Source organism: Clupea harengus, chromosome 10 (assembly GCF_900700415.2).
Source record: "Clupea harengus chromosome 10, Ch_v2.0.2, whole genome shotgun sequence".
Lineage (NCBI taxonomy): Eukaryota > Metazoa > Chordata > Actinopteri > Clupeiformes > Clupeidae > Clupea > Clupea harengus.
This window is the reverse complement of record NC_045161.1, coordinates 5,891,278-5,913,806: the sequence shown is the minus strand read 5'-3', so window position 1 is coordinate 5,913,806 and position 22,529 is coordinate 5,891,278. Positions and strand designations below refer to the sequence as shown.

The window sequence follows — 22,529 nt, the reverse complement described above, 5'->3', positions numbered from 1 at the left end:
AGGGGAGGGGAAGCAGGGGAGGGGCGGCAGCCTGCCAGACTCACGGCTCTGGTCCCCCGGTTAGGATGAGTGGAGCCAGAGGGTGACGCGCTAACTCTTGAGTTATAAACGGCAGCCACATTGATCTCGGGGGTCACAGCGCCATCCCTGGTAGCTCTCATAGGAGTGCCTGTGCGTGTGGGGTCCCTGGGTAGGCTTCAGTGCAGTGGAATGGCGAATGAGAGAGGGAATGGCCATCTGTAGACAGAAGCTTTGACACTGAGGGGGGGAAGGTTTTTGTTTTGTTTTATGTTGATGTTTACTCACTGGCGTTACCCTTTATGTCTGTCCCTCATGTAACCGCGCTGTGCAGCCTCTCGCTTCAACCTGGAGACGGAGTGGAAAAACAACTACCCACGCTTACGGGAGCTGGACAGGGTGAGTCCCCTCACCCTTACTTGGCTAACCTGTACTCACAGGCGGTGGTGACCCAGCAGTCTCTTTCTGGTGGTGCCAGTTTCAGAACTTTGACAGCAGTGTAATGCTCATTTGCCCTCTATCTCCATTGCCCTCAGAATGAGCTCTTTGAAAAGGCCAAGAATGAGATCCTGGACGAAGTGATCAGCCTGAGTCAGGTCACGCCCAAACACTGGCAAGTATTCTTCAAGTATTCCTAACCTTTGCACAGAACACACGCATGCTGAAATATAAGTATACACACACACACACACACACAGACACACAAAAACAAAACAGTAGAAGTAAAGGAAGCACAATTCATCACGCTTATTTCAAGCTTCAGCCCCTTGACCCAAACAGCAACCAATTACCTCCGTCGCTCTCCCACACTGTGAACTTAACAAAAAAAAAAAAGCCTGGCTTACCCCACACCTAGAGGAGAAGCCTTTTAAGATGAGGTGCATCGTGTGTGTGTGTGTGTGTGTGTGTGTGTGTGTGTGTGTGTGTGTGTGTGTGTGTGTGTGTGTATATATGAGAGAGAGAGAGAGAGAGAGTGTGTGTGTGTGTGAGGGAGAATGGCTTTGAGAATGGGCCCCTGAGGGAGAGGCTCTTAAATGGAATAGATCAGAGGTACAGTGGAGGCCCCGGCGAGCTCCATCAGGCCCGGCTGGATCAATGGCATGATGAATGGGCCTCGGGTCAGCCCGAGCCCACGCCCGCGCTAGTTGGTGCTATCGGTGCCACGCAGTATCGACACGCGGCGGCTGAACAAAGCGGCGAGGAAACTATGAAATATGAGAGCGGCGTTATGATAAATGGCCGCGTGGTGGCCAGCGGGAGACTGGGAAACGGCTCCACCGGCTCCTATTGTCATCCAGCATCCCCTCTAACCAGAAGACCCCCCCCCCCCCCCCCACCCCCACTTCGCCCCCTATAAACATTGGCCAGGTTTCACTGTGTGTCTGAATGCTGATGAAGCTTAAAGGTCTTCCTCATCAATTAGGGCTCCAAGCCAGGAGCTCACAGCAGGAAAGTGGTGTGTAGGTGAGGGTTATTGTTGGTTGTTTGGGGTCAGTCAGAAACACACACTCTCCAGATGGTTAAAGCCTGAAGACCTAATTTACCAAAAAAGAACATGGTGCTCGGAAGAATGGGGCGACAGTGGTACAGTGGTAGAGAAGTTGTTTAGTAATCAGAAGGTTGCTAGTTCGATTCCCTGTCGAAGCGTCCTTGAGCAAGACACTGAACCCCTAATTGCTCCTGATGTGCAGTGTGCCATCAGTGTAAATGTAAAATGTAAAATGTGTATACATTGTAAGTCGCACATATGTAAGTCGCTTTGGATAAAAGCGTCTGCTAAATGACTAAATGTAAATGAGTGCTTAGGCCACATGAGGGAAGAGGTTCTGAGACTCCTTTTTCCCCCCTCTTACTGACCTCTTGACCTGTGCAGGGAGTCCATCCTGCAGAAGAAGTTGTGGGAGAGGGTTTCCACCCACGTCATTGAGAACATCTACTTACCGGCCGCCCAGACCATGGACTCCGGCACCTTCAACACCACTGTGGACATCAAACTGAAGCAGTGGACTGACAAGCAGTTGCCCCACAAAGCCTTGGAGGTAATCTACTCTCCCTCCACTGAAGTTCATTAGTGTTGCTTTCGATTTGTTTTTATTTGATTGATGTTTTGCTATATGAGCAGTACCAATTAAGATACGTCTACAACCATGATGTATTTTTAAAGTGACAGTTAAAAGAGGGTAATTCCACTCCAACATTGCATCCTTTTTTACAGCATTTATTAACAACAAACCGTACTTTATTTTTAACGTCGTCTCGTTAACTGCTCATTTGTTATGATTGAAGAGGGCTCTTAAAAATTCACTAAGACCTAGTTGTATTAAAAAAAGTAATTTCACAAAGATGTCACCAGAAAACAGTCATTCAAATGTTTCATGGCTTTTTATTAATTCTTGTGTCCATATACCGTATATGTATTGCCCTTAACGTCTCTACATTTCTTTCACACATACTGTGTCCAAATCGTTGTGTTGTGAAAGGTTGCCTGGGAGACGCTGCAGGAGGAGTTTGCCCGTTTCATGGCAGAGTACAAAGGGAAAGACCAGGATGACATCTTTGACAAGCTGAAGGAGGCCGTCAAGGACGAGAGCATCAAGAGACACAAATGGAACGAGAGGGCCATGGACAGCCTGGTAAACACATCAGGCCCTCAGCGGTCAAAACGCTAATATCCCCCAGCCAAAGTAGGACAGTATTTACCTTGTCTTCAAGGGCTTAGTTTGCTTGAATTGGAGGTTTCCCCATGTCTTGAAAAGAGATCAGTCCTGTGAACACATTAAACTGTGCATAGGTTCCCACCAGAAGCCTCAATATTGCCTTTCATAGTGGGTGGTGTCTCGCAAGAAACGCATACCTGCAGATTCTCAGATTCATGCAGAATTTTCCTATTCACACTGTTGAATATTTTGACAGTCAACCTCATGAAAGATGACACTTCGTTGACAGTATGTTTTTTTTGTGCGTGTGTGCGTGCGTGTGTGTGTGTGCGTGTGTGCGTGTGTGTGTGTGTACATGCATTTAGAGGGTGATTCAGCACAACGCCCTTGAGGACCGCTCTATCACAGATAAGCCCCAGTGGGACGCCGCCATCCAGTTCATGGAGGAGACTCTGCAGTCCCGCCTCAAAGACAGTAAGACCTGCTGACTACTCTCTCAGGCCTCATTGGTCCACACCCATAACACCCATCCCTATAGGCTTGAGTTGGCTCAGAGATGAGGTTTGTGGTACACCACACTGCTGTGGCTCTAGGGTATATGAGGGCCTGATCAGATCCTGTCTCTTAACTGAAAAACAGTAACCACACCACTATGTGAGTCCTGGAGACGCCGATAACAGTAGCATGGATATGCATGGGGCATCAGTGGCTTTTAATGTGTATAAATGATCATGTAAATGTGGAAAAGTAAGCCTTTTTAGGTCATGAAAGTGGAAGTAGTGTTTTTAGTTAGCTGTGGGAGTCTATGAAGGAAGACATCTGATAGGTAACCATGTGAAAGCAACCTTGTAAAGCACTGAAGCATGTATTTGGAGTTGGCCACACTTACAGCTAAATCAAACTGACTCGTTGAACATCATCTTGACTTCAGTGCATCTGTAAGTGTCTCCCCCTAACAACATGGCGTTTCCTTCTTAATCTCTCTCTCTCTCTCCCTGTCATGCTCAGTCTGGATGTTTTTTTTTTTTTCCCTTTCTCAGCTGAATCTGTAATTAATGATATGGTGGGGCCGGATTGGAAACAAAGGTGGATGCACTGGACAAACCGCACGGCAGACCAGGTCAGTACGGGGGGGGAACACTGTCTGTACCTCTCTGCCCTATGCTGAGTTATGACCTTAGCAGTAAACAAAGCTTTAGGAGAACTTACATTTGTTAACTATGGAAACTGGGTTTCTGGTAAGTGGGGGTTTGCATGTTGCAAGCTCTGCATTGACTGAAGTATAGGCTACATAGTTTAGATATATATTTTGAATGTCTTGTCTCCCTTTGATTACCTGAAGCAACGTCACTTCATTTTGTTTGGTGTGTGTCTGTGCAGCACATTCGTAACGAAACCAAAAACGAGCTGGAGCGTCTGCTGAAGCTGCAGGAGGACCACACCGCCTACCTGGCCAACGACGAGGTCACCACCGTACGCAAGAACCTGGAGTCCCGTGGCGTGGAGGTGGACCCTGTGCTGGTGAGGGCTGCTCTCTTCATCCCACTCATCCGACCTCCCCTTAATCCACTGGATTAATCCACCTTAAGCACTTTGACTCCCACCTCAAACATCTCACACTTGACAGCCACAGTGTGTAAGATCTGAAAACAATCATCTCCACACCCCCCCCCCCTTTTTCCTGTCCCCGTTCCACCCACCCAATCAGATACAATCGTTTGTGGACTGACATGCTGGAGACCCACTCAAGACTGTGAGCTTCTTAGTCGTTAAAGGCTAAGCACTGATGGCTGTGAGGCATCAGAAGGGAATGTCTCTGTAATGAGGCCCAGACTGCTTAGTTAGCCTGGCTCACAGAGGTCATTGGGAACGCATGTGTTCTTTCAAGCCTGTTTCAAACTAAAAAAAGAGGTTTACTATTGCAACTTTCAACGCCATTAGCACCTCAGTGTCTCCAACTGAGGTCTCTGACGTCTTTATGTTGGCTTATCAAAGCCACAGTCGTGGACATGTGGTGATCCCTCCACACTGAGTCATACCTGCATCACCTGGAGTGCGCCCTGACTGACTGAAGTGTCTCACGAGCGCCTGGGCCAGCTCGTTAAACCTCTCAGGAAATGTGCGATCACGCACGTCAGCATCACTCCTCCGGAGGAGCTGTCACAGCCTTTCGCTGGAGACCGAGAGAGGAAACACGTTCACCCTCACAGACGTCAGGGCTGAGTCGCTCACGAGGAGGTGTTTGGTGACCTCCTTCTCCCTCCCTCCCTCCTTCTCTCTCATCTTTGTGGTTTTCTCATGCTTTCTCTCCTTTTCTCTCCTCTTCTCTCCATGTCCCTCTCTACTCTGGCAGATCAAGGACACGTGGCACCAGATGTACAGACGACATTTCTTACAGAAAGCCCTGGCCCACTGTAACCTCTGCCGACGAGGCTACTACTACTACCAGAGACATTTCATAGACTCTGAAGTGAGTCACCCCTTTTGGGATTTGCTCTGTTTTATCAGCCTAGCCAGAATTTAGGGTAACAAACATGCATGTAATGTTTGGAGCGTTTGTTTGAGGGTCTGTGCTTGTTTGTGGGTCTCATGTATCTCTGTGTATGTGTGTGTATCTCTCTGTCTGTGTTTGTGTGTGCTTGCTTGTGTGTGTGTGTGTGTGTGTGTGTGTGTGTGTGTGTGTGTTGCAGCTGGAGTGCAATGACGTAGTGCTGTTCTGGAGGATCCAGCGCATGCTGGTCATCACTGGCAACACGCTGAGGCAACAGCTCACCAACACTGAGGGTACGTCGCCACGTGGCCCTGCGTCACGCCACATGGCTTTGTAGTGGTCTCGGCACATCATAAAGCTCCACACAAACATGCCGCCCACCCCCCCCCCCCCCCCCCCCTTAGAAAACAGTGGAATGATTGAGTCAAAATGAATGGCAACACGTCTCGTGTGAAGTGGAGCGGAATAGCCATCTGCAGTGCAGATTAGTAACTGAAGCTGTTTTCAAACATGCACTGCAACCCTGAACTTGTCAAGACGTTCCTCGGACGAGCTGTAGGCGAGAACACAAAAGTCGGAAATCAGATAGACCGGACATTTAAACAGATTTTACTCCGTCGGCTTCCGAGTGCAAAGTCTGTGTAATGTCCGATTTGAGTATCAGGTCATTGGCTGGAGAATTCACAGCGAGCAAGTGGGCGTGTTGGCACCCCTCGCCACACGGACGACACGGGAGATGGACAAAGCGACCTGCTGCTGTTCATTATCAATGAGTGTTGGCGATTACAGCGACAAGAGACAAATGGACATTGCAAAGCCAACTAGGCGGGGCGAAAACGGGCTAGACGTCTATTTTATGCAAACACTGAGCGATGAGACAAATAAGTGAAGGCAGTGTGTGACACATTGCTGAAAGAAATGAGACATACGTGCAGTCTTTTTTTATATATTTATTAGCTCAAACTTCAATACATAGCACAAGCGCCTAACATTAGCTACCTAGGTATAGCTAGGTAGCTAAACTGAACAGCAACAATTTCTCAAAGTCGAACGTAATTGAACATAATTCAACAAAAACGTTCATGTGGTCTCTCTCTCCTGTGTCGTCTGTGTGACTGGAATATTTCCAGTAGGTGAGAACATGTTCTGTTATGTGCTACATGGGTGAAAGTGTAACCCCAGACAATGCCTGGAGTTTATATGAGAAGAGTGTTGTGTGTGTGTGTGTGTGTGTGTGTGTGTGTTCATGTGTTTCTGGTGGTTGTGTGTGTGTGTATCCATACGTGCATGCCCATGTGATTTATGGCGCTCTGGTGTGTGTGTGTGTGACTCTGCAGTACGTCGCCTGGAGAAGAACGTGAAGGAGGTGCTGGAGGACTTTGGGGAGGACAACGAAAAGAAGACCCATCTGATCACCGGCAGGAGAGTGCAGTTGGCCGAGGACCTCAGTGAGTCACGCTACCTCTCCAACACACACGCACACACACACACACACACACACTCACACACACACACTCACACTCACACGCAAGCTCTATGACCAACAGTAGACCTGCACTGGGAACACCATTGTGTTCCAACACACTCCAATGAAAACAGACCCATGCCAAGCACCACTCCAGTACACACACACACACACCTACCAAAACAGACCCACACCAAGACCACCAGTGTTTTCTTTCAAAGTCTTGGCATGCAGTGATGATGAATGTCATCAAGCAGTCCACACTCAGATTCCTCCCTGTCAGGCTCGGTACGCGTGGGCTTGAAGGACCAGTTCCTGGCAAAGGCCTTTGAACTGTCCATGTTCACGTTTTTTTTCCATGGTTTGTTGAGACCAAAACAGGTTTATTGGTGGGAGTGCTTTGGCTTCAGTTTTCTATGCGCCCAGCAGGTGGCAGTGGAGCTCAACAAATCAGGTGGGCTTTCAACTGTGCTTGTGGTTACTGTAGTAGATGACAGCTGGGAAGCCTCTGCAGCGAGCGAGTGACTGAGAGCTGGGCTCAGTCTCTCTCCTTCATCTCTCATGCTGTCATGTGGAAATTGGTCAGGGAGAGAGGCAAGAGAGGTGTGTGTGCTGTGTTGTAACGTTTCAGCCTGGATGTCTGCGGGAGTCTTCAAGGCATCGTCATGTGACGAGGCTTCATTCCAGTTCTCTTGCGCTCTTAAGTTTAGCTCCATATGGTCTGCGTTTGGAACTAAACTTTCAACTAATCTGATTTTTCAATTCAGATCGTATCGTGCTGCAAATGTTGCTCTTATTTGAGTTCAGGCTGTATTTCCTCCATATGTGGAAGTCCTCCACTAATATGCAGAGACTCTTTGGGTCCATCAGCTACAGGACTGCTTGAACTGACTGCTAGTCTTTATCATCTGCTTATCTCAGTGCATTAAGCCGAGACTTTTTTTCCTTCTCTCTCTCTCGCTCTCTCTCTCTCTCTCTCTCTCTCCATCTGGTATCTCTCTATTTCTCTCTGGTTAAGTAGTCTCCTCTCTCTCACTCTCTTCACCTTTCCTCTCTCTCTCTCTCTCTCTCTCTCTCTCTCTCTCTCTCTCTCTCTCTCTCCCTCTCTCCATCTCCATGGCGGGGCTCGAGTGTTTAATTACTGCTCTGAGAGGAGCGATGGGGAGAGGAGAGGAGGAGAGAGGAGAGGAGGGGAGCGAGGCGAGTTAAGAGCTGCTGGCTGCAGGCTGCGTGCCCCCTGTCAAGTCCACAGCCTTGGAAACTGTTAAACAGTCCGCCTGATTAAACCAGCCATTTGGGCAAGCCCAGACAGGCAAGCCCAGACTTGTGCCCTTATGCACACACACCTACACACACACACACACACCTCCTCACACACACTCGTGCTCATTAACGCAGTGCTGTTATTACACTGATGGCGTGGGGAAACTTAACAACGCCTCAGTGCAAACAAGGTTGTGTGTGTGTGTGCGAGTGTGTGTTTAGACAGTGGCGGTGACTCAGTGTGTGTGTGCCGGTGATGTGTCGTTAACAGCTACCCACTCGGACGGCTTAGAGGGTGGAGAGCTTGTTGACGTTATCAAGGAGTCCCTCTGTCTCTCCCAGCAGTGTGGCCATGTGTCAGCGGGTCAAGTTCTGGGAGCACGCCAGGGGGCCCCCAGGGTCTGCGTGAGGGACCGCCAGGGTCTGCGTGAGGGGCCGCCAGGGGGTCTGCGTGAGGGGCCGCCAGGGTCTGCGTGAGGGGCCGCCAGGGTCTGCGTGAGGGACCGCCAGGGGGTCTGCGCCACACACATTTGGTCATCAGAGGGTGTACACAAGGCTCCGTGCGGACGTCCGTGTACCCTCCAACTCTTTGGGCCGCGCGGCCACTACACTACAAAGGCACCAACCGCCAATCGGACTAGAAAGTAGTATGACGAGAACAACTAGGTGTCTAGCTGTCTGTGTACGCCTCCACAATGGGGTAGAACTGAACCTTTAGAGTGGGCTCACATGATGAAGCAAAGCTGATTGCACCTGCCTCTTGTGTAGATTGGGATACTATGAATGAATGCCTCTGTATAAAGAGACCGTGAAGTAAACTAGTTTAGTCACATGGAGATTGGGCCCACATTTAGACCATTAGCATGTTGCCACACATTGGGAGTCATTGTCAGACACAGTGTAGTGCTCATGTCTGATTGATAGAGAATGATAAGACTGACTAAACATTTCGTTACGCCTTTACTTTGGAGTGTTACTCTAATTTCTTTTTTTGTGGTAGATCGCGTTTTTGGCATAGATGACCCACATCAATTTCACATTAAGCAACAGTTCTATAATGAGCCTCTCGGGGTAGCTGAATAATCCATCTCAACAGTAGGTCACTGTACTTCGTGCCTCTGTCAACATCAATGGAGACGGGACAAACAATCTTTCCCCCCCCCCCCCATATTGTTGCAGTGTGTCGGAAAGCACTAAACTGTCACTAATTGCGCTGGGGAGCACAATGGGCGGCAGGTGGCTGTGTGTGTGCAGGCGCAGGGCAGAGAGGGCTTGTGTTTGCCCACAGAGAGTGGCTTCATTCTCCCCGAGACGGCCCCATTCTCCCCGGGTCCCCGTGGGGAGCTGGAGCTGGCGCTTCACCGGTCACTGCTCACACAACTCTTGCTTTCTGTTTCTCTTTCTTTCTCTCTCTCTCTCTCTCTCTCTCTCCCTCCCTCTTGCTGACCTCTCAGTGCCCAGTGTTCTAGAACAGAGGACCTGGGCTGCATGCCTTGACGTGTGTGTGTGTGTGTGTGTGTGTGTGTGTGTGTGTGTGTGTGTGTGTGTGTGTGTGTGTGTGTGTGTGTGTGTGTGTGTGTGTGTGTGTGTGTGTGTGTGTGTGTGTGTGTGTGTGTGTGTGTGTGTGTGTGTGTGTGTGTGTGTGTGTGTGTGTGTGTGTGTGTGTGTGTGCCCACTCTGCTGGAGCACAGAACCTGTCCTGTTTGCCATGGTGCGTGTGTGTGAGTGAGAGAGACAGTATGTGTGTGTGCCCTTGTATATGAGTTGTGTGCTGATGCACAAGAGCTCACAGTTGACCCAGGCTGAAGAAAACACAAAGGCACTACCCTGACCTCCCAACTCTCCAGCAGTGGTCTTTATGCCAGTGCAGGCAAGCCTGGGCATGTGTGTTTGACGTGTGTGTGTGACTGAGTGTGTGTGTGTGTGTGTGTGTGTGTGTGTGTGTGTGTATGTAGCTGCTGCCTTTACTGTTGCTAGCACATGGAAAACACTTGAGCTTGCCCGTTATTGATGTTTGAAGAAGCAGGGGGGAGATTGCGAGAGGAGGGGAAAGGGGGAGTGAGGGAATGAAAAAGGGAAATGATTAGAGAGAGAAGAGTGACAGGAAAGAAAAAATAGAAAGAGAGAGAGAGAGAGAGAGAGAGAGAGAGAGAGAGAGAGAGAGAGAAAGAAAAGAGGGAGGCAGAGCGGACTCCTACTAAGTGCTCTAACGCGGATAATTGAATGAACACGAGGGAGACGTGCTGCCAGCCTGCCTTTGTTGTTATGTCTCCCAGGCTCTTTCTCACGCACACACACACACACACACACACACACACAGACGCACACACACACACACACACACACACACACACACACACACACACACACACACACACACAGATGCGCACACACACACACACGCACACACAGACATTCTTTCTCTCTCTCTCCATCTCTGTTTATCATACAATACATTTGAATGATGTGGATGTGTTGACAACCAATGGACGTAAGAAGAGTTATTGCGTGTGTGTGTGTGTGTGTACATATTCTTCTATCCACGAGTGCTAGAATGAGCCAATGTGGCAGGCAGGTGTCTTCTGTTACACCCAGCCGGCAGCAAGTTTTACCCCAACGTCAACACACACACACACACACACACACACACACACACACACACACACACTGTCTTCAAGTGCACACACACATCAGCTGTCAAAACCAGCCTTCAGCCCAGTTCACCTCACTTCCTCCTCCTGAATCAACACACACGCTCCTGCACACACACACACACACACCCCTGCCAGAGGACCAGAGAGAGGGCAAGAGCGAGCGGGTGAGCCTGGAGTGAGAGAGAGAGAGAGAGAGAGGAAGCCAATGTGCTGTCAAAGGCCACTCCAGCACTCTCCATGCCCTGCAGGCAGGCAGATAGGCAGGCAGGCAGGCAGGCAGGCAGATAGGCGTTCCCAGACTTGCCTAGCCTTGCAGCCGTGTTCCTGCACGGGGCGGCACAAGTTTGCCTCGCGCTTGACACGTTTGATGTGGAATGAGGCCGCATCTGCCCCACCCTGCCCATCTGCACCCTGAGCTTCATAACCTCACCTACCCCCTCTACCCTTACCCCCCCTACCTTACCCTCCACCACCCTTGTGCTGAAGAACTCTCTTCTAGATCGAGAGATCTCTCTGCCTACTCTACTGAATTCAACTTGGGCGATGTGCATTTAGGCCCTTCTGTGTTCAGAGTGCCACACTTCCTTGGAGAAAAAGGATCCATCTTCAGTCATGATCTCAGTGACCCCCACCTTCTCTGGCCCCACTCTCCACTCTCTCCTGCCTGTGCTGCCTCACAGCGGCCTTCTGATGTGGGGCTGGTCCAGGCCTGTACCTCCTCATCACTCTCCGCATTCCCTGACAGCGACTCCAGCGTGTGTGTGTGTGTGTGTCAGGGGGGGGATTTCTCCTGAGAGTAATGAACTCTCACCGGCAGCGCCTCTGTGTGTATCTGCCACTTAGGGGTGCAGTGTGTGTGTGTGTGTCTCTGTGCTGGGGTGAAACTGTAGACTGACTCACACCCCCTCCCCTCGCCCCCCCCCCCGGGCACTTGGACTTCTGCCGCCGTTTTCCAGCCGACCTCCAGAGTCGGTGTGAGCCGGTTACTGTCTGGCCCCATGCTTTGGAGTTGGAGTGAGCCCAGGCCAGGGGAAGTGGGGAGGGGTATTTTTGGGCTCTAAATTGGGCTTGTGTCTGGCAGGAGTACACACACACGGCGCTGTGCAGCGAGTGTGGGAACAGGGAATTAGGCTGCTCCGGGGATGGATTGAGGTTGAGGTAGGGATGTGTGCAGCCCACCCTGGCAAGACAGGATTGGACAGGAGAAGATTCCAGACCCCGCTCAGAAGGGGGTGGGGTTGTGGGTGATCTGTGTTCTGAGCGTGTTCGCATGCACGCTGTCAGCCCCCAAAGTTTTTCCCCATGTTTTTTTTTTCCCCCCTCTGTCTCTCTGCTTCATGCGTTTCCTTTTGTAACACTCCTCCCTTTTTGGCCTTTCCTCTCGCATGCTCTGTGCAATCAGAACCATTCCTTCTCCCTCTGTTTCTCTGTTTCTATTCTTCTCTTTCTCTCTCTCTCTCTCTCCCTCTCCCCCTCTCTGTCTCTCTGTGGTCTATTGATTGGAACAGGTCATCCAAGTCAGACCAGATAGTTGACCTCTGGGTCAGGTGGTTGAGGCTTTAAGCGGTGCGGACTGCTGGTCCCAGTGGGGATATGCGTGTGTGTGTGTGTGTGTGTGTGTGTGTGTGTGTGTGTGTGTGTGTGTGTGTGTGTGTGTGTGTGTGTGTGTGTGTGTGTGTGTGTGTGTTGGAGACTGACCTGTTCCTCACCTTGTTTGTCTGTTTTCAGAAAGGACAGATTTTATAGGGGGCTGGTGGATGTGGTGAGGGGTGTGTTGCTATGCGAAGCACTTCCCCTGACAAAGCACATGCTCTCCCCTAAGGGTTAGGTTGGAGTTTGCACCGATGTGCCCCCCCCCCCACACACACACACACACTCACACACTCACTCACACACACACAGGCAGGCAGGCAAGCAAGCAGGCAGGCAGGCAGAACTCTGGTCTGGTTTCACGCAGGGTCCCCGGTGTGTGTGTCTTGTGTGCGTGAGAATCAGTATACGGGGATATGGTGTACAAACAGGGCTGCGTTCAGGCCTGTCACTGCGGCATGCCATCTGTGAGGAAGGGTGTTAAGTGTGTGTGTGTGTGTGTGTGTGTGTGTGTGTGTGTGTGTGTGTGTGTGTGTGTGTGTGTGTGTGTGTGTGTGTGTGTGTGTGTGTGTGTGTGTGTGTGTGGATATGTAAGGGAAGCGAGGGTGTCTCTGCCTGTGTTGACACATGTTTGTGAGTTCCAGACTATGCATGGATATGTGTGTGTGTATGTGATTTAAGAAGTGTGTGTGAGTGTGATGGAGTGAAGGCATGCGTGTGCGTGCGTGCGTCTAAGTGTGTCTAACCCCAGCTGGAGATCTCACGCCAGTGCAGCTGCATGGCTGCTTTCCTGCCGCTGGAGCGCTGCTCTGCTCCGGTCTGCTCCGGTCTGGAGCCGTGCCCGCGTCTAATGCGCGACTGCAAGCCCGTCAGGAGACGACCCAGCCGCACCGTCCAACACCACACCACACCACCCAACCCAACCCAACCACGCAAACACCACCCCACCCCCCAGCATAACCCCTCTAATTCCTTAATGGACCCAATTCAATTACTGCCACTGAGGGCCAGCGTGCAGCTTCCCTGTTTTTAGCTCCAGCCAGATCCCTTAAGACAGCCCACACTGAGAGATGGTGTGTGTGTGTGTGTGTGTGTGTGTGTGTGTGAATGTGTGCATGTTCACAAATGCGTTTTCCCTCTACTTTGTTTTATGTAGGAAAATTGTAGTGTCAACTGCCACACTAATCTTTTTTTTTTTTCTCCTCTCTCGTCCAAAACGAACACACAATGGAAAAGTTCTCTGGCTGCCTGCTTCCATGTCCCATTGGCCTGGCGCCAGAGGCTTTTTACAGTAGAACATTTTCTCGCGCTCGGCGGAGGCATTGGCGGCTTTAGGGAACTTAGCAGGGGGCTTATGTGCAGTAGATTTGTATTTGAGGGGCTGGAGTTGTGTTATGTGTACAGTGAAGGTTTGTTGGGGCGTGTACTCCCTTGTTTCTCTCTGACTCAGTCCAGATGTGCAGGTATCAAGATAGCGGTCATGGGGGAGTATCATGCTCTCTCTACCTCTCACCCTCACCACCCTCACTATCACTCTCTCAGGTGATCTCTCTCTCTCTCTCTCTCTCTCTCTCTCTCACTCTCTCACTCTCTCACTCTCTCACTCTCTCACTCTCTCACTCACTCACTCACTCACTCACTCACTCACTCACTCACTCACTCACTCACTCACTCACTCACTCACTCACACTCACTCACTCTCTCTCTCTCTCTCTCTCTCTCTCTCTCTCTCTCGAAGAGCTTGGTTTGGGTTGATGGAAAAAAACGATGGACTTTCCAGTAGCATATTCACGTCACAAACCCCCACATGAAAACATGCTAAACAAACTTGTCTGTACGTTTTGGTCTATTTACTATTTCTAATAAGAAAAGAAGACAAAATCTAGGTTAATATATTGTAATAATATATAAACGTAATATGCCTTTCACACATAGGCACTGAGGGTCCAGCATCATGGGCTGATGTCCGCTCGCTGATGATGTTTCCGTGTCAAATAATCTGATCTCAATATTGACCAAAATAGTTTGTATTGATTTTTTGCCATAATTGAGCTTCCCGACATATGCCCGACATTGTATATTTACCTTTTAATAGATTTTGGAATTGTTTATTCCTCACAGAGGTTCTTGCAGTCATTCTGTGCACTTTAAGCCAGGTTCAGCTGTCGGTGTCCTAGAGCTAAATGGTGGTGCTGTGTTCAGACCTGCTCTATTGCCTTTGAACTCCTCCTCCTCTCTCTCTCTCTCTCTCTCTCTCTCTCTCCCTCCCTCTCTCTCTTCCTCTTTCTCTGGTCTTCCCGCGCTCCTTTCATCATCTCCCTCCGTCCTCATGAAGGGGGGGGAAAAAAAGGAGGCCAAGATTAACAGGGCTTAAACAAAAAGTGTTCCCCTCACTTCCTCTGCCTGCGCTTGTGATGGATACTGTAGGAGTGCCCCGAGACGCCGCGTGTGTGTGCTCAGGGTTTAATGGTGTTTACTCTAGGCATCAGGTCACAGCAGAAGCTTGGGGAAGAAAGACTCACCCTCTGTGTGTGAGTGTGTGTGTGTGTGTGTGTGTGTGTGTGTGTTTGTGTGCGTGCGCACGTGCCTGAGTCCTCTGACTTCCTCTCAGTGTGTGTGTGGGTGTGCAGCGTGCTGTCTTTGGCCTTTCTGTCTAACCTAATTGTTGGCCAGCTTTTTTTTTTTTTTTTTCTCACTCCCGAGCCAGTGGAAGCTGGTGCCGTGTGTCTGTTGCGTAAGCTGCAGATACGATCTGCTGACCACTTTTGTTATCGGGCTCCCGTCCTGAACAGCAGAGGTGTGTGTGTGTGTGTGTGTGTGTGTGTGTGTGTGTGTGTGTGTGTGTGTGTGTGTGTGTGTGTGTGTGTGTGTGTGTGTGTGTGTGTGTGTGTGTCAGGACTGGAAATAAATGTCGAGCTGTATAACTTAATGCTAAATGGAAGCAACAACTCTGCGCTTTGTGGGATCTTCAGAGTGCACTTTTTAAGTTTGCCCAAGTCCTACGCAGGGGGTTGAGGAGCGCAGCGCAGTGCCTGTCAAGACAAAGGATTGCATTAGGGAGCGGAGCGCGGCCCAAGCCATCCGTATTGTGGCGGGGTCAGGAAGGCTTCTCAGGAGATGAGTGCAGAGGTTTGGAGTGGTCCACAGCTATTTTAGATAGACGCACACTACTCCCCTTTCATCTACAGCCAGCTACTATCTGTCTTTCTTTCTCTTTTTTTTTTTCTCTCTCTCTCTTCCCTCATTCTTTTGTTTCTTACTGCTCAGCCTCTCCCACACTCAACTTACATTCTCTTCCTCTCGCTCTGTCTGTGACACACAAACATACGTACACACGCATACACACACACACACACACACACACACACACACACACACACACACACACACACACGTACTCAGTCACTGTCTCTCTTACACACACACAGCCTATCTTTATCTCACACACACTCACACACACACACACACACACAGGGCTCCCTGATGTTAAAAGCACATGTAGGCCCTGCCCCGGCTGTGACCGAGAGATGTTTATGCCCCTCTCTGACAGGCCGAGAGGAAACGGCTTCCGTCTCTGAAACGGCGGGATTACTGACCCCGGATTCACACACGTGTCTACACACACACACACACACTTACACACATACACTTACACACATACACTTACACACACACACACTAAGACTCGTGCTCATACACACACACACACACACACATACACACACACACACACACACACACACACACATAAATCCACTTGACGCCCACCTTACCTCTCACCCTCACCACCCTCACTCAAGCTGTGAAGCTGGGGCCCTGCTCATGCCAACATCCTCTCCTCTTCCACTCTGCTCTTCCATCCTCCTCTCTCCCTTTCCTGCCTTCATCCATCCATCCATCCATCCCCTCCTCACCTCCATGTCCCATCCTCTTCCTCTCTTCTCTTCTCTTCTGGCTTGCCTGGGTGTATAAATCTTGGAGCGTTAGTCCCATCCTTTCTCCAAAGCAGCTGTACTACCGGAGGCTTTCCTCCCCCTACATACTCAGAGAGAGAGAGAGAGAGAGAGAGAGAGAGAGAGAGAGAGAGAGAGAGAGAGAGAGAGAGAGAGAGAGAGAGAGAGAGAGAGAGAGAGAGAGAGAGAGAGAGAGAGAGAGAGGAGAGAGAGAGAGAGAGAGAGAGAGAGAGAGAGAGAGAGAGAGGAAAGACCAAAGGGAAAGGTGAAGAGAGTGAGAGAGAGGAGACTACTTAACCAGAGAGAAATAGAGAGATACCAGATGGAGAGAGAGAGAGAGAGAGAGAGAGAGAGAGAGAGAGAGAGAGAGAGAGAGAGAGAGAGAGAGAGAGAGAGAGAGAGAGAGAGAGAGAGAGAGAGAGAGAGAGAGAGAGAGAGAGAGAGAGAGAGAGAGAGAGAGAGAGAGAGAGAGAGAGAGAGAGAGAGACAGACACCTACCTACCTACTTCCATTCTCAGAGACTGGGCCCTGAACATGAGGCTGGGGTGATATATGTGTGGCGTGAGCTTCCGTCCCTCCTGTCCGTTCTCATTGCTCCTGGGGTCCTCAGCCTGGCGGCCAGCGTCCTCTCCGGGCCCTGATACACTGTTCATCTCCTCCGCATGCACAAGTATTGCATATATACGCTTGTGCATCTCACAAACTCACACCCACACATTGACTGACTCATGTGCCTAGAAGCGAACACACACACACACACTCGTACACGTGCATACACACACCCACAACCTCTCTCAGCCCAGGGAAATAATGGGAAAGCCATCCACTTCCTTTCTCACATGATAAAAATAGAGCGCGCCGTGTGTCTCTCTTCAGGACGACACGGCTGCAGCTGACATGCTGTCATTCCTGGAGTATTTCCCAGGGTGGAGGTGGCTGATGTAGGTCAGGTCCCACTCCTGCTCCCCTCATCTGCGACGCAGACACCTGGAACATCCATGCTAAATGCTAATATAGTACCGACTAAGCAACAGTCTTGTTATTAACTGTAGTTAGAGCTGAAGCTAATGGAATCTTAATACATACAGTACCAGTCAAAAGTTTGGACAAACCTTCTCATTTTTTGAGAATTTTTTTTCTTTACTTTTATTATTTTCTACATGGTAGATAACACTTTTTTGGTTTAGTACATCATTCCATATGTGTTCTTTCGTAGTTTAAATGTCTTCAGTATTAATCTACAATGTAGAAAATAATAAAAGTAAAGAAAACACTTCCCAAAAAAATTAAAGGTGTGTCCAAACTTTTGACTGGTACTGTACACACATTGTTATCTAGACGACCAAGGGCCCTAAGTTAATAGATACACACCGTGGGTTCTTACGCGTCCCACAGAAGAGCATTGTGTAAAGCTATTTTTGATCACTAGCACACATTCGGTTGGTAACTGCATAACATGCGCACAGACCTAAGCACGTTTCATGGACATCGTTTTGAGAAAGGCGTTCTGCCCCTTCATTGAAATGTAACCTGCATCTTGGTTTTCAATCTAATCAAATCTCTACACAGGTTTACAGCATCATTTTGACCACTCACTAAATGACTTACTAAATGAACCGATCATTTAATTCATCAAAACATGTTATCGAATGGTAACGCATGCAACTACTGTCTACACCGCACAGACAGTGAACGATATAATCCAGTATCCTGTCATTCATTGGGGTCTTAATGCTCAACAACTAGTGAGACAGAAAAGTCATATTTTCTGTGTTTTTTACGACGTAGTACTCACTCCGTTTAGACCACTGACCAATGCGTCGTTCTCCCATTTAGCGTTCTAAAACAGCCTAATGTCTCTCAGTATAGTGGCCTAAAGCGTCTACTAATGGGTTCATTTTGTTAAATCTTTCTTTTTCACAGTTGATTAAATATGTTTTGTTGCTGACGCAGGCCAAAGCCTAAAGCCTTTAGGCTACCCAACCTTAGTCACCTGTTCACTTACCGTTTCACTATACTCTACATAAATCATTTCTCTAACGTATGTAGCTTGCTATCAGGCATGTTTATTAGGCCCATAGGCCTACATGTTAAATAATGTGAAGACCAATGGCAAAGATTACATTTTGGTGGTTTGAGCTGTGCTGGGCTTTTATCAGTTCAACAAAACGTTTAATCACTTCTCAATGACAATTTTACAGTTTAAATATTTTCATAACATAAACTGATGTCTGTTGGACTTCAACCAAACAAATGATAAGTGGCTTATCATCACAGCACATGTCAGAATTCCTGTTGATATGATTGGCTCGAATTCAACAAATTCAATCAACAAATTCTAATCAATATGCCATTTCACCTGTCCCACAAAGGCTTCCTGTAACTGTAGTGTCACATGAGTGCATGTATGCAAATAATGATAATAATTCTTCTTGACTACTCCCTTTGAACTTGGGCCATTTGCGGCCATCGTTCTGTCACATGCATAACGCTCAGTTCATTGGCCTTTCAAATTAGGGCCCCAAGTCTAATTTCAGACCTGTGTGTGTGTGTGTGTGTGTGTGTGTGTGTGTGTGTGTGTGTGTGTTTGTGTTTGAGAGAGAGAGTATACAGTTAGAGAGAGGAAGGCAGCGTCAGGAGTCGTTAGGGGGTGCACAGGTTTAGGCTGTGTTTGTCAGAGGTGGATCACACACACACACACACACACACACACACACATACAATGCTGCTGTTGAAGCGTTACGGAATGTGGCTCTGTTGCACACACAGCTGCAGCGGGAGCCCCACAGTTGTTAGTGGGAGTTGAGTAGGGAGCAGAGGGCCCTGTGTGTGTGTGTGTGTGTGTGTGTGTGTGTGGTGGGGTTGGGGGGGTGGGTGGTGTGCCTGTCGAAGCGTGGCCGTGGTGCTTGTTTGCGAAGGTTGTTCAGGGTCAGTGGTGTGGCCTGGCCTGGGATTGACATGCAGTAATTAGAGCGTGCTCCGGCATGGACACCGCCACTGTGTATGTGTACACACACACACACACCCTCTTCCTATCTCTCTCTGCCTGTCTCTGTGTGAATATATCACTCTCTCTCTCTCTCTCTCTCTCTCTCTCTCTCTCTCTCTCTCTCTGACTCAAACACACACACAGACACGCTCACACACACACATACTCTCGCTCACTCATGGACAGCCTCTATTGTCCTCAGGGCTGTGTTGGGGATTGTGTGCGCCGAGACATGCCCCTCTCCTGCCACCCTTCCTTGCCCTGTAATTAAACGCTTATTGGAGGTGTGTGTGTGTGTGTGTGTGTGTGTGTGTGTGTGTCTGGAGAGCTTCCAGAGTTCAGCCCAGGGTGGTCCAAACACCTGCATGGGCATGAGGAAGGCTTGAGCTCAGAGCTCAGAGCTCAGAGCTGCCTCCTGTCTCCTGTCTCCGGCAGGGATCCCTCTCGCCTTCAAAGCGCCCCCAAAAACGATTTGAATCTGAGAAAGACATTCAAGGACACGTGCATTTGGGAAATGGAAATGCACGTCCTGGGAAGCGTTGGAATCATCTTCCAGCGGCTGAGTGGAGGTCAGAGCGGACGACCCGTCAGGGTGTTTTCCGTCTAGCTCTTCATTCAGGTCCTGACTTCATGACTGCAACATCAGAGGGCCAGTCTAGTGGCAGTTTGACTACTTTTGTTTAGCCCGGTGTTTCAAGTGTTGTATTTACCAAAACATTCTAGACAAAAAAAGGCAACAGAGACGTGATAAGGGAGGAGACAAATCACTGACGGGAAAATGAAAGAATGAATGGAGGGGAATAGGAGGGAATCTGTAACGCTGGACGTGGTGGATTTGTAACTGGAAATCCTGCCTTGTATTATGAAGATTATTACAAAGCAGCCTCTCCTCCCTGCACGTTCTGTTTATTTCCACTGTTGCCATAGTAATAGCCGTGCCACGAAATTTGGTGCATGCACGCAGTGAGCAAGTCAACTTGAAGAAGTTGTCTTTTTAGCCTTAATTGAGTGTTTGGGGAAACAACGTTAACGCTGTTTATGTCCGATTGAAATGCAGGTTCATGTGATGTACTTTTTATATCTGTTTGTTTGACCATCCTATGTGGAGTTATGGATCTCTCTCCATTCATTTAGATGGGAGCCTGATATTGTTTGCCTGAAATGGCTGCATTGATGGTAAATGCGAGATTGGTGGCAAGCATTGTGTTTAAAGGAGGACAAAGTGGCTTTACAAATGAAGTGGTAGTGTTTGATGTTTTTGAAAGTGTGGTAGCCGTGCTCTAGAAATCAACAGCAGTGCTGAGCCAACCACACAGCGACCGTTGAAAGCATCATCTTGCTAATACAATGCTGTACATGTTTAAAAAGTAGGGGAGTAGATTTTTGGTCCCTAACCTTTTTTCCTGAGCTTTTACCAGATGTTGATGAGCTTTTACCTGGACGTGATGCTGAGCTCTTAAGCTGAGGTCCTCAGCTCTGAAACCTACACCTCAGTACCAGGGATATTCCCTTGCCATTGCAGTCATTCTCTCTCACCTCTGCAGATCAGAAGACTGTCCGTTCACAATCGCTGTCTGTTTTAGCGGAGGATCGTCCGTCATGTTTGTCCATCTCCTCCACGTCCGTCTCACGTCCCGCACCTGGACGCTGATCTCTGATCAGATGCAGATTAATTTCATAATGTCATTTCCCAGTCTGTCCTCTGGCTTGCTGAGCGAGCGGCTGCGTCTCCCCAATTGAATCATCTCCGTCAGATGTTGACATGTTATCCCTGAATGCTACGGAGACTTAAAAAGATGGTTGTGAGAAAGGAAGCCAAAAACAAAAAGCCTTTTATTTGATGTTTGCGGTCTTTGATAATTCAGTCCCTTTAGGATCTTGTGAGGGTTTGTTGTGATTGTTTGTGGCAAAAAGTAACTGAATTTGTTGCGTGCATTCTCAGAAATTGCAGTTAAAAATTGTACTGATTTTGAGTTAAATACAATCAATGGCAAGTGATGCAGATATTAGAATTAGAAACCGCAATTGCAGGAAAATCCTTTAATTTGGGAAAAAGGAAGATTTCTAAATCCTGGAGGGACTGATATTTTCTCCTCTACTCTCTACTTCTACTTAAATTTAGCTGGTAGCCGCATTGTGAACCCAGGCACAGGGTAAGGGCTCAGTCCAGGCCTGTGTGTGTGTCTGTGTGTGTCTGTGTGTGTGTGTGTGTCTGTGTGTGTGGGGGGGGGGGGGTTGGGGGTTAGCGGCGGATAGCGGTTTTGCTTACAGGCATCTGTTTTAGACATGAGGCCGGCGGCTGATTTGTGGGGGACTGTCGCTACAAGGAGCATCTCGCTGTTGATGTCTTTGTGTGTGTGTGTGCGTGTGCGTGTGTATACATGCAGAGGCACGCACACACACACGCTATAACACCTGATAGTGAACAGTATTGTTGATACACATAGAAACTCACAGTGGTGAGTCATACGGTTAACGTACACACACACACACACACACACACACACACACACACACACACACACACACACACACACACACACACACACACACACACAGATGGTGCTGTTGACATGTAGTTTTATGTGCTGCCTCCCCCCCCCCCCCCCCCCCCCCCCGCCTCTGCCTTTTATAGTGTATGCTACAGGACGGATTTAGTGGCAAATCGAGAAGTGCATCAAGGGCCTCTCTGTGCTTTGCATTAAAACCAGGCCTTCCGCTCCGCTCTCCCGGATGGCCCACGCAGGGGAGCGGCGCAACCCGCCGCGTCCAGAGAGCAGGCCATACATCAGCACCAGGTGCTGCACGCAGCCCAGCTCAGCTCAGCTCAGCACGCTGATATAGGACCAGTTGGCCACGCTGCAGGGGCACGCTGGGAAACGGAGGTGAAGGACACGCTCAGGCACGCAAGGGTTTTCTTATGCCACTCGCAGCACGGACGCTTCTTCTAGCACAGCATCTAGCCCAATGCTAACCATCTCATAATGTCTTCTCACCTGTCTTCGTTCTCGTCGGTGTTACTCAACGTTGTGTACAGGAAGTGGTTAGTCTATGAGTTTGTAGATGTAAGGCTTGAAGTGTTGTACTGCTAGGGCCGTTATTGAAACGTTTGTGTTATTCTGACGTCTTAGGTACACAAGAACACTGGATACTCCCATGTGCTGATAGCCTGTTGATTTCAGTGTGATGAGTCTGCTTACACACCAATAAGGCCGATGACTACACACCAATAAGGCCAATGACTACAGCTTGTGTTGCTGCTCGACCAAGTCTCATGGTTATCTAGTGCCTTTCAGGCCTATGTGTGGTCTGTGAGCGCGACCATAATGTTTTGCCAAAGGGGTACAGGTCTAGCTTTAGTCAGCACAGACTTCTAGCGCAAGGCAGCCTGATCATGACGGGTGCTTTAGACTGCGTGATGAAAACACAACCCCAGACTTTGACCATGA

General features: G+C 49.1%; 1 protein-coding gene across 5 annotated transcripts in view; it reads left to right on the top strand.

The window, feature by feature from the left end:
* The window catches only part of opa1 (OPA1 mitochondrial dynamin like GTPase), a 44,371-nt gene that overhangs the window by 15,153 nt on the left and 6,689 nt on the right, over positions 1-22,529 (top strand). For all 5 annotated transcript variants that reach the window (XM_031575107.2, XM_031575106.2, XM_031575108.2 and 2 more), the window contains 10 exons: positions 353-417; positions 555-631; positions 1,892-2,057; positions 2,499-2,651; positions 3,041-3,149; positions 3,716-3,795; positions 4,056-4,196; positions 5,029-5,145; positions 5,366-5,459; positions 6,504-6,614. In XM_031575107.2, the coding sequence (XP_031430967.1) occupies positions 353-417; positions 555-631; positions 1,892-2,057; positions 2,499-2,651; positions 3,041-3,149; positions 3,716-3,795; positions 4,056-4,196; positions 5,029-5,145; positions 5,366-5,459; positions 6,504-6,614 (1,113 nt within the window). The remainder of the gene's footprint in view (positions 1-352; positions 418-554; positions 632-1,891; positions 2,058-2,498; positions 2,652-3,040; positions 3,150-3,715; positions 3,796-4,055; positions 4,197-5,028; positions 5,146-5,365; positions 5,460-6,503; positions 6,615-22,529) is intronic.